Source organism: Coregonus lavaretus, assembly GCF_964263955.1.
Source record: "Coregonus lavaretus genome assembly, chromosome: 16".
NCBI lineage: Eukaryota > Metazoa > Chordata > Actinopteri > Salmoniformes > Salmonidae > Coregonus > Coregonus lavaretus.
This window is the reverse complement of record NC_140003.1, coordinates 14,408,962-14,420,968: the sequence shown is the minus strand read 5'-3', so window position 1 is coordinate 14,420,968 and position 12,007 is coordinate 14,408,962. Positions and strand designations below refer to the sequence as shown.

At 42.1% G+C, this 12,007-nt stretch overlaps 1 protein-coding gene across 1 annotated transcript in view; it reads right to left on the bottom strand.

Annotated features, from left to right (window-relative positions):
* The window catches only part of LOC311143719 (sodium channel protein type 2 subunit alpha-like), a gene marked incomplete at its 3' end in the record, with an annotated part of 42,716 nt that extends 34,520 nt beyond the window's left edge, over positions 1 to 8,196 (bottom strand). The window contains exons 1-5 of the mRNA XM_084179591.1: positions 7,849 to 8,196; positions 3,798 to 4,046; positions 3,223 to 3,286; positions 2,883 to 3,024; positions 1,892 to 2,086 (exon numbers count right to left, since the gene is read on the bottom strand). Of these exons, the coding sequence (XP_084035717.1) occupies positions 1,892 to 2,086; positions 2,883 to 3,024; positions 3,223 to 3,286; positions 3,798 to 3,990 (594 nt within the window). The 5' untranslated portion in view covers positions 3,991 to 4,046; positions 7,849 to 8,196. The remainder of the gene's footprint in view (positions 1 to 1,891; positions 2,087 to 2,882; positions 3,025 to 3,222; positions 3,287 to 3,797; positions 4,047 to 7,848) is intronic.
* Between the last annotated feature and the right edge of the window lie 3,811 nt (positions 8,197 to 12,007).

Here is a 12,007-nt window from a genome sequence, read left to right as displayed (position 1 = left end):
ACACACTGTTGCTGGTATTTTGGCCCATTCCTCCATGCAGATCTCCTCTAGAGCAGTGATGTTTTGGGGCTGTCGCTGGGCAACACGGACTTTCAACTCCCTCCAAAGATTTTCTATGGGGTTGAGATCTGGAGACTGGCTAGGCCACTCCAGGACCTTGAAATGCTTCTTACGAAGCCACTCCTTCGTTGCCGGGGCGGTGTGTTTGGGATCATTGTCATGCTGAAAGACCCAGCCACGTTTCATCTTCAATGCCCTTGCTGATGGAAGGAGGTTTTCACTCAAAATCTCACAATACATGGCCCCATTCATTCTTTCCTTTACACGGATCAGTCGTCCTGGTCCCTTTGCAGAAAAACAGCCCCAAAGCATGATGTTTCCACCCCCATGCTTCACAGTAGGTATGGTGTTCTTTGGATGCAACTCAGCATTCTTTGTCCTCCAAACACGACAAGTTGAGTTTTTACCAAAAGGTTCTATTTTGGTTTCATCTGACCATATGACATTCTCCCAATCCTCTTCTGGATCATCCAAATGCACTCTAGCAAACTTCAGACGGGCCTGGACATGTACTGGCTTAAGCAGGGGGACACGTCTGCCACTGCAGGATTTGAGTCCCTGGTGGCGTAGTGTGTTACTGATGGTAGGCTTTGTTACTTTGGTCCCAGCTCTCTGCAGGTCATTCACTAGGTCCCCCCGTGTGGTTCTGGCATTTTTGCTCACCGTTCTTGTGATCATTTTGACCCCACAGGGTGAGATCTTGCGTGGAGCCCCAGATCGAGGGAGATTATCAGTGGTCTTGTATGTCTTCCATTTCCTAATAATTGCTCCCACAGTTGATTTCTTCAAACCAAGCTGCTTACCTATTGCAGATTCAGTCTTCCCAGCCTGGTGCAGGTCTACAATTTTGTTTCTGGTGTCCTTTGACAGCTCTTTGGTCTTGGCCATAGTGGAGTTTGGAGTGTGACTGTTTGAGGTTGTGGACAGGTGTCTTTTATACTGATAACAAGTTCAAACAGGTGCCATTAATACAGGTAACGAGTGGAGGACAGAGGAGCCTCTTAAAGAAGAAGTTACAGGTCTGTGAGAGCCAGAAATCTTGCTTGTTTGTAGGTGACCAAATACTTATTTTCCACCATAATTTGCAAATAAATTCATAAAAAATCCTACAATGTGATTTTCTGGAGAAAAAAAATGCTCAATTTGTCTGTCATAGTTGACGTGTACCTATGATGAAAATTACAGGCCTCTCTCATCTTTTTAAGTGGGAGAACTTGCACAATTGGTGGCTGACTAAATACTTTTTTTCCCCACTGTATGTATGTATCCATTTACAACATTAACAATGTCTACACTGTATTTCTGATCAATTTGATGTTATTTTAATGGACAAAAAATTTGCTTTTCTTTCGAAAACAAGGAAATGTCTAAGTGACCCCAAACTTTTGAACAGTAGTGTATACAAATATTGGAAGCTTATGCAGGGCATTTTCATTTCATGGTAAAAATCAGATAACACTAACAGTATCAATGACTGAACATTTTTTACTGTTAACGGCATTCCAAGGTTGTTGAAATGGGTGTGCTATAATTAAGCAATAAGGCCCGAGGGGGTGTGGTATATGGCCAATATACTATGGCTAAGGGCAGTTCTTATGCAAGACGCATCGCGGAGTGCCTTGATATAGCCCTTAGCCGTGGTATATTGGCCATATACGACAAACCCGAGGTGCCTTATTGCTATTATTACCAACGTAATTAGAAGAGTCAAAATAAATGTTTGGTCATACCTGTGGTATACGATCTGATATACCATAGCTTTCAGCCAATCAGCATTCAGGGCTCAAACCACCTAATTTATGATGGGATTTAGATGGGTGACATCTTGTACCTGTGCGTCCTCCTGCTGTCTCTTCAGCTGCTGAAACTCCTCCTCCTTCTGCTGAGCCTCCTCAATGGTGGCCTGGTTCTGCTCGTCGTAGGCCATGGCAACCACAGCCAGGATCAGGTTGATCAGGTAGAAGGAGCCCAGGAAGATGACCAACACAAAGAAGATCATGTATGGCTTCCCAGCAGCCCTCAGGGTCTGGAAGAGAGACAGTATGTAACAACACCTCTTATAACAGTCCCGTGTAGCTCAGTTGGTAGAGCATGGCGTTTGCAACGCCAGAGTTGTGGGTTCGTTTCCCACGGGGGACCAGTATGAAAAAAAAATGTATGCACTCACTACCTGTAAGTCGCTCTGGATAAGAGCGTCTGCTAAATGACTGCAAAATGACTAAAATGTAAATAACACATCTCTATTTCTAACAAGTCACTCAGTGATACCCAAGAGCTTCACTGCATATACTCTCAGAGCACAGAAGCTGTCACAAATAGGTCTGTCCAATGACAACACAAGGAGTTCCTTCCACATGTTAAAAATAAAAAGCCTCCAGTATCACATGGCATGAAGCAGACAAACCATAGAGTTGGATAGAGGGCCCAAAGCCTGTTTTAGCCAGGGCAGTGCCATTGAGGTAACCTTGTGGAACCAGCCTGATCGCTGTGTTCACCATTCTGTAAATAGAATGGCAATCAGGCTGGTTCCACCAGGCTACCATTGAGGGCTTTCACAGATTTTGAAGTTGTCAATTCGGTGGCAAACATTCCATAACTGCAAGTGGCAGTTAATGACCAACCTTGGCTTTATACTGTTCCTGATTAGATTATAAACTCCAGCAAAGTGGGGGGTGGTATGCACATTTTCAGTCTATTTAAGAACTGCCAGTACACTCAAATAAGTAAAATGGACTACTTTAAAATTGAGATATTCCTCATGGTGCTGCGCATGCTGTCACAAAAGGGGCCATTGCAAAGACAGGAGATGAGCTCTCTAGTACCTGCTGGTACAGGTTCTCCCAGTAGTCCTGAGTCATCAGTCTAAACAGAGACAGGAAGGCCCAACTGAACGTGTCAAAGCTGGTGTAGCCGTAGTCTGGGTTCCGGCCCGCTTTGACGCACGAGAATCCCTCTGGGCACAGCCTACAACAAACGACAAGCCAATCATATCTCTACATTCACAATATCCTGTTTTCACAATACGTTTATTTTGATGTTAAAGCACAAAGACATGCACGAGAACAAGCACGTACACACCCGCATGCATACACACAAACAAGAACAATTAATAGTGCATCCTGATGATCAGACACAAAGACAGTAATGTGGGCTCGATCTTACCCAGCACCACTGTTATTTCCACAAAGCAAAGCATCCCTTTTACCTGGGAGGTAGTAATAGTTTTCTACAGGAAAAAGAGACAAAGTCAATCTTTCACCAACTGCAAAAAGGATAAATGATTTCCGTCCTCAATACCATCACAGCATTGTAACAAGAGAACAGTTCAAAGCTTTAATCACAAGAAGCACTTTCTCTGGTCATTAGAAATGCTCTATCAATTTTCTCCCCTCTTATCCCATGGCTGCCCAGGCCTTAGTGTCATGGCCATCAGGGTGCCACTGCCATTTTCCCCACTTGGGTGGTGACTCAATACCCTCCGTGTTGACAAGTTAAACATTCCACTAGTATCATCCACCAACAGCCAGTCTTATGATTAACCGCCACACTACTTCCCACCAGAAGCTCTTACAAACCCCTCTCAGCCATTCCTGTCATTTTACATTACGCTCTTCAGCCGGGGTCTGCTTGTTTGGCTATTAGCAATGAGCTGTGACTCACACACTGTAGTCCGAGGCTACTAGCAGGGCCTTCACTAACCCTCCAATGACCGTCTGAATCCAAAGAAACATGCTTACTGGGATCATTCATGTAATAGGTCCAGTTGAACGAGCTGGTCTTGTTGAAGTCCGTCCCATTAAAGTCGAATGTATCATTCAAGAGGTTCGTTGAGTTAAGAGGGATCCTTAAACATTTGTTTCTTAAATTGCCCATAAACAGCTGCAGCCCTACTAGGGCAAATACACTTAGGCAGAATACAGTGAGGATCATCACGTCTGACAGTTTCTTCACTGACTGGATCAGCGCTCCCACAATGGTCTTCAGGCCTGCAGTACACGACAGAACCTCACTGTTATTCGCATAGGAGTATTATACAGTGTATGGAAAGAAGACGCCGTCATTTGTATACAATGCAAACATCACAGCATGTCTGTTGCTTCATATGTTTAAAAGAAAACAGTGTGAATGTATCCAAAAGAAGCTGCTCATATAATTCTCAGAGATTTAAATGCTGGCAGTGCAGTGTCACATTCTATTGTCTCAGTGTCACATTCTACATTCTATTGTTATAATGTCCAGGTAGTTCTGGCCACAAATCGACATATGTCATAGTAGATTATTATACCTGTGTGTAATAAACCCTACTAAAAGCTTGGATCAGAAAAGATGACTTAGAGTACTATAACAAAAACATTCATGTCTGTGAGGGTGGGCCTGTGTCACAATCAGCTCTGACATATGACACACCCTTACATGTCTGTTGCTTCATATGTTTAAAAGAAAACAGTGTGAATGTGTCCAAAAGAAGCTGCTCATATAACTGTCAAAGATTGGTTTGCTGGCAGTGCAGTGACACATTCTACTGTCTCAATGGGTAGTACACCATGAGAATGTTTCATCTGTTACTCCTAGGGTTGCAAAGTGAGGGTATATTACTGGAAACGTTAGAAGTTTACCAGTAAACTACCAGGATTTTGGTATTTTTCAAGAATTTAATGTAATCTATTACAAGACATCTGGTCAGCCCTTTTGGGTACTTCAGATTAACAAAGGTGTCTGTAATTATCTCTGACCCTCTGTGTGGCCTTATCACATGTTAAATATATGACATAATTAAATAAGATTATTTAAAAATAAAACATATAATGACAAAGCTGTAAAACATTATCCTAAATATAAATCATCAACTTAGTGAATACCATTGGTGTTTAATATGAGCGTTTCAGCATAATATCCTTTATATATTTTTTTACAAACGTTATATTTATTTTACTATGTCAGTATGTGTTTGTTGTCAATGTTTTGGTGTCAAATTGGTGGCAGCTGTGAAGAAAAGTCCTCCTGTAGCTCAGTTGGTAGAGCATGGTGCTTGTAACGCCAGGGTTGTGGGTTCGATTCCCACGGGGGGCCAGTTTAAAAAATGTATGCACTCACTAACTGTAAGTCGCTCTAGATAAGAGCGTCTGCTAAATGACTATTAAAACAAATTTTAAAAAGTCAATAGTTGGAGTTATTTGAAAATAATGCCATTGTTGATTAGATGTTTTTTTCATTAATTAGGCTACTTTCTCTTGAACCATATGGTCTATTTACTAGAAACTCATAGACAATACGAACAGAGATATACAAAATTAATACTATATATATTCAATTATGAATTACCAAATTTACGATAGATTGCAATAGATTTTCTGTTAATTACCCCAATTACTGAAGATTCCGGTAACTTTGGTAAATTACCAGTATCTTTGCAACCCTAGTTATACCATGTTATTTTCTCCACTAGAATTATATGAGCCATGATAAGCACATTATCTTTTATGACTAAGATCCAAATCCCAGTAATATGTTTATAGCACACATTCATACATGACAATGTAGCTTAAAATTAATTCCCTTATTGCTCTAAGGGTGATTATAAAAAAACAATAAGCTAAGGAAGTCCTACTCATAGTTCTTATAATGTCCAGGCAGTTCTGGCCAAAATTGACATACAGTGCATTCGGAAAGTATTCAGACCCTACCCTTTTTCCACGTGTTGTTACGTTACAGTCTTATTCTAAAATGGATTAAATAAAAATAAATACTCATCAATCTACGCACAATACCCCATAATGACAAATCGATTTTAGCAAATGTATAAAAAAAAAAAACTGAAATATCACATTTACTTAAGTATTCAGACCCTTTGCTTTGAGACTCGAAATTGTGCACAGGTGCATCCTATTTCCATTGATCATCCTTGAGATGTTTCTACAACTTTATTGGAATCCACCTGTGGTAAACTCAATTGATTGGACATGATTTGGAAAGGCACACACCTGTCTATATAAGGTCCCACAATTGACAGTGCAGATCAGAGCAAAAACCAAGCCATGAGGTCGAAAGAATTGTCCGTAGAGCTCCGAGACAGGATTGTGTCAAGGCACAGATCTGGGGAAGTGTACCAAAAAATGTCTGCAGCATTGAAGGTCTCCAAGAACACAGTGGCCTCCATCATTCTTAAATGAAAGAAGTTTGGAACCACCAAGACTCTTCCTAGAGCTGGCCGCCCAGCCAAACTGAGCAATCGGGGGAGAAGGGCCTTGGTCAGGGAGGTGACCAAGAACCCGATGGTCAATCTGACAGAGCTCCAGAGTTCCTCTGTGGAGATGGGAGAACCTTCCAGAAGGACAACCATCTCTGCAGCACTCCACCAATCAGGCCTTTATGATAGAGTGGCCAGATGGAAGCCACTCTTCAGTAAAAGGCACATGACAGCCCGCTTGGAGTTTGCCAAAAGGCACCTAAACGACTCTCAGACCATGAGAAACAAGATTCTCTAGTCTGATGAAACCAAGATTGAACTCTTTGGCCTGAAAGCCAAGCATCACGTCTGGAGGAAACCTGGCACCATCCTTATGGTGAAGCATAGTGGTGGCAGCATCATGCTGTGGGGATGTTTTTCAGTGGCAGGGACTGGGAGACTAGTCAGGATCGAGGGAAAGATGAACAGAGCAAAGTACAGAGAGATCCTTGATGAAAACCTGCTCCAGAGCGCTCAGGACCTCAGACTGGGGCGAAGGTTCACCTTCCAACAGGACAATGACCCTAAGCACACAGCCAAGACAACGCAGGAGTGTCTTCGGGACAAGTCTCTGAATGTCCTTGAGTGGCCTAGCAGCCAGAGCCTGGACTTGAACCCGATCAAACATCTCTGGAGAGACCTGAAAATAGCTGTGCAGCGACACTCCCCATCCAAACTGACAGAGCTTGAGAGGATCTGCAGAGAAGAATGGGAGAAATTCCCCAAACAGGTGTGCCAAGCTTGTAGCATCATACCAAAGAAGACTCGAAGCTGTAATCAATGCCAAAGGTGCTTCAATAAAGTACTGAGTAAAGGGTCTGAATACTTACGTAAATTTGATATTTGAAATTTGAATTTGCAAAAAAAACTGTTTTTGCTTTGTCATTATGGGGTATTGTGTGGGGTATCCATTTTAGAATAAGGCTGTAACGTAACAACATGAGGAAAACGTCAAGGGGTCTGAATACTTTCCAAATGCACTGCATGTATGTTGTACTGTAGATATACCAGTGTGTTATAAACCTTACTAAGAGCTTGGATCAGAAAATATGTCTTAGAGTACAATAACAAAAGCATGCATGTCTGTGAGCATGTCTGTGAGGGTGGACATGCATCACGATCAGCTCTGACATATGACACACCTTTACTAGACCAACAGCACAGTCAGGAGCAGTTGAACGAAGGCAGACACCCCAGTCAGGGAGGACACTGACAAGCAACCATCTCAAACAGCAAAGGAAGGAGAGGAGAGCTGGACAGCACCACACACGTAATTACACAAGCTGGATTTAAACAGAGTCTCATGCAAACAAAATCGACAAGGCTGTTCTGGAGAAATAAACAAATCAAGAAATAAAATAGTATGTCTAAAAGCAAGGAATCCTTTCCATTTCAATGAACTGCTTCAGATTCCTGCTTTTACTGGCCATATTGCAGCATGAGAGGCAAACCATCAGACCTAAAGAAAAGCGTAAAGGTGAAGTGACCCTTAACTTTGATGGAGGGAGTAGTACAGTACCACCCTTTGGCCCCTAAACCTTAACCCTTAACCTTGCTCTCACCTGGGATGACCGATATAGTTTTCAAAGCTCGGAGAACCCTGAACGTTCTCAGTGCTGAGACATTGCCCAGGTCCACAAACTCTGTGACATATCTGTAATAAGGGGTAGGTCACAAACAGACGCCATGACAGGACAACAAAGAGCAGTCGGAGGAAGCATGACACAAGGAAGGGGCTGGCTGACACCTGGCAGCAGGCACTTCTTACCTGGGATAACTGAAATAGTTTTCAAAGCTCTTAGTACTCTGAAAGTGCGAAGAGCTGAAACATTGCCTAGGTTTACAAACTCTGTTACATACCTGCAGGAAAATTCACAATTACAATAGAGCTTGTGTAGTTCAGGAGAAAATACATTAATGTAACATGGCAAGGGACCTAAACCCCTCAAACAGTATTACATGGTGGGATAGACAATAGGTGTGAGGAGTCTGAGGACATTAAACAAGGAATAACACTATCAAATTTCAGGTTAGACTGAGGAGTGTGAGTGCCTCAATATTCGTCATGTCTACATAGTATTGTAATTACAAGGACTTGCAACCATCCTAATGCAGTATTGCAATACGACTGTTCTCTTGTGTAAGCCACCAACAATTAATGCACTAACAACACAAATAATAAACCAAGGTGGCATGTTTGCCCCTGAACAACAAACAGAATCAATGTACTAATCTAAATCAACATTTACCCTATTCTTGTTGTAACTCATCTGCCTCATGCAGCAAAAACAAATGTTAGTGAAGTCTGGTAGGTGTTAGTAGAAATACATGTAAGTGAAATTACTAGTAGTGTAGAAGTGGGTTTGTCGTGAGAATTTTTAAGCGTGAACATTAGTGAGTGTACAGTAGGGGTCCCCAATCACATTCAGCCGTGGGCCAAGTTTTCCTTGAGCGGATGGTCGGGGGGCCAGGACATAGTTATAAATAATTTGTGAACTGCAAATTGACCACAAGAATTCCAAACAGACTTAGTATTTGACAAAAACAGAATCATTTCAAACCTTGATTACATTGGGATACGATCACTGAATATGGACCGCGGGCTGCCTATTGGGGAACCCCGGTGTATAGTGTTGCCAATAGTTATGTCATATACAGTTGAAGTCGGAAGATTACACACCTTGGCAAAATACATTTAAACTCAGTTTATCACAATTCCTGACATTTAATCCTAGTAAAAATTCCCTGTCTTAGATCAGTTAGGATCACCACTTTATTTTAAGAATGTGAAATGTCAGAATAATAGTAGAGAGAATGATTTATTTCAGCTTTTATTTATTTCATCACATTCCCAGTGGGTCAGAAGTTTACATACACTCAATTAGTATTTGGTAGCATTGCCTTTAAATTGTTTAACTTGGTTCAAACGTTTTGGGTAGCCTTCCAAAAGCTTCCCACAATAGTCAGGTTTGTAGGCCTCCTTGCTCGCACACACTTTTTCAGTTCTGCCCACACATTTTCTATAGGACTGAGGTCAGGTCTTTGTGATGGCCACTCCAATACCTTGACTTTGTTGTCCTTAAGACATTTTGCCACAACTTTGGAAGTACGCTTGGGGTCATTGTCCATTTGGAAGACCCATTTGCGACCAAGCTTTAACTTCCTGACTGATGTCTTGAGATGTTGCTTCAATATATCCACATAATTTTCCTTCCTCATGATGCCATTTATTTTGTGAAGTGCACCAGTCCCTCCTGCAGCAAAGCACCCCCACAAGCATGATGCTGCCACCCGTGCTTCACGGTAAGGATGGTGTTCTTCGGCTTGCAAGCACCCCCTTTTTCCTCCAAACATAACGATGGTCATTATGGCCAAACAATTCTATTTTTGTTTCATCAGACCAGAGGATCTTCGTCCCCATGTGCAGTTGCAACCCGTAGTCTGGCTTTTTTATGGCGGTTTTGGCGCAGTGGCTTCTTCCTTGCTGAGCGGCCTTTCAGGTTATGTCGATATAGGACTTGTTTTACTGTGGATATAAATAATTTTGTACTTGTTTCCTCCAGCATCTTCACAAGGTCCTTTGCTGTTGTTCTGGGATTGATTTGCACTTTTCACACCAAAGTACGTTCATCTCTAGGAGACAGAACGCGTCTCCTTCCTGAGCGGTATGACGGCTGCGTGGTCCCATGGTGTTTATACTTACATTTACATTTCAGTCATTTAGCAGACGCTCTTATCCAGAGTGACTTACAGTTAGTGAGTGCATACATTTAATTTTTTTCATACTGGCCCCCCGTGGGAATCGAACCCACAACCCAGGCGTTGCATGGCACTTGCGTACTATTGTTTGTACAGAAGAACGTGGTACCTTCAGGCATTTGGAAATTGCTCCCAAGGATGAACCAGACTTGTGGAGGTCAAAAAAAATAATCTGAGGTCTTGGCTGATTTCTTTTGACTTTCCCATGATGTCAAGCAAAGAGGCACTGAGTTTGAAGGTAGGCCTTGAAATACATCCACATGTACACCTCCAATTGACTCAAATTATGTCAATTAGCCTATCAGAAGCTTCTAAAGCCATGACATCATTTTCTGGAATTTTCCAAGCTGTTTAAAGGCACAGTCAACTTAGTGTATGTAAACTTCTGACCCACTGGAATTGTGATACAGTGAATTATAAGTGAAATAATCTGTCTGTAAACAATTGTTGGAAAAATGACTTGTGTCATGCACAAAGTAGATGTCCTAACCGACTTGCCAAACTATAGTTTGTTAACAAGAAATGTGTGGAGTGGTTGAAAAACTCGTTTTAATGACTCCAACCTGTGTGTGTATGTAAACTTCCGACTTCAACTGTAGGTAAGTCATAATATCAGAAGCTAATATTAGTCCTTAATAAAGCTACAGTATCCTTTTACTGATCATATAACAGGAAAATGAGAGAATACTTACGCCATGACAATAACACAGAAATCCAACCAGTTCCATGGGTCTCGTAGAAAGGTAAACTTCCCTACACAGAAGCCCCTTGCCAGAATTTTTATAAGAGATTCAAATGTATAGATTCCAGTGAATGTGTACCTGTTGGAAACAAAGGGGACTGGTTAGTCTACATAGATTACTGTGTGTGTGTATTGTGGAAGCATGTAGATTTTGGGGTAAGAGGATGACTTACTCTACATTCTTTGCCCAGTCGGGGGGCTGACTCAGGGTCATAAACGCACAGTTGGTAAGGATGGTGAACATGATTACCATGCTAAACAATGTGGAGGCAGTTGTCAAGGAAACTGAACTGTCCAGACCTATTGATTCAAAATTCATTACACAAGACATACAATACAACACCTGACTCAGGTATAGAACGTATCATGTGACCATATGTTTAGTACACTTGGCCAGTGTGTTACAACTCACAACTTGGTGATAATGCCTGAGAAGCCGGTTTTGGAGGATATATTGGCACAGGTGCAAACCGTGCCAATATATCCTCCAAACACCGTCATCGAGGGTATTATCACTTTTATACAATGGGTTACCAACATATTCATATAATGATTGACATATATTCATTAAAAACTTTGTTTGATGAATTTATTCATACTATTTAATCATTCCACAAGATATAGTCCCGACACAAATCTAGCGTTGCTACCCAAGCCGGCTGGTCGTTCTGTCTATCGGTTCGGTTGCCAGAGACGCGACCTAATCGTTCAATCTTTTTGTTCTGTATCTAGGGACGCGACCCAGTCGTTCGTTCTAAATGTTCCATTGCCATACTGGCTGGCAACGTTCTTATCCCTTGCTTGCTAGCTAGCCAACTACGGCTAACTGTCACGGATTCAGCCGAGGCTGCTCCTCCTCCTTGCCCGGGCAGGCTTCGACGTTCGTCGTCCCCGGAGTACTAGCTGCTGCCGATCGATGTTTCGGTGTTTGTCTTGTTTGGTCTTTATTGTTTACACCTGTTTCCCATTATGTTGGATTGTATTCCCTATATTACCCCCTGTCTCTCATTGGTTATTTTGTGTGTGATTGTTCATTGTCATTTCGGCAGTTGCTTTGTGTTATGGGTCTTTGTGTTTTCCTCCCTGTTTGGAGGTTTGTTGTTTTGTACGTTTTACTGTGTTCAGTAAAGTACGTTGCCAGCCGCTCTGTGTCCTGCGTTTGACTTCGCTGACCGCATACACGTCGCGTGACAGAATCACACACCAAGACATGGAGTCAG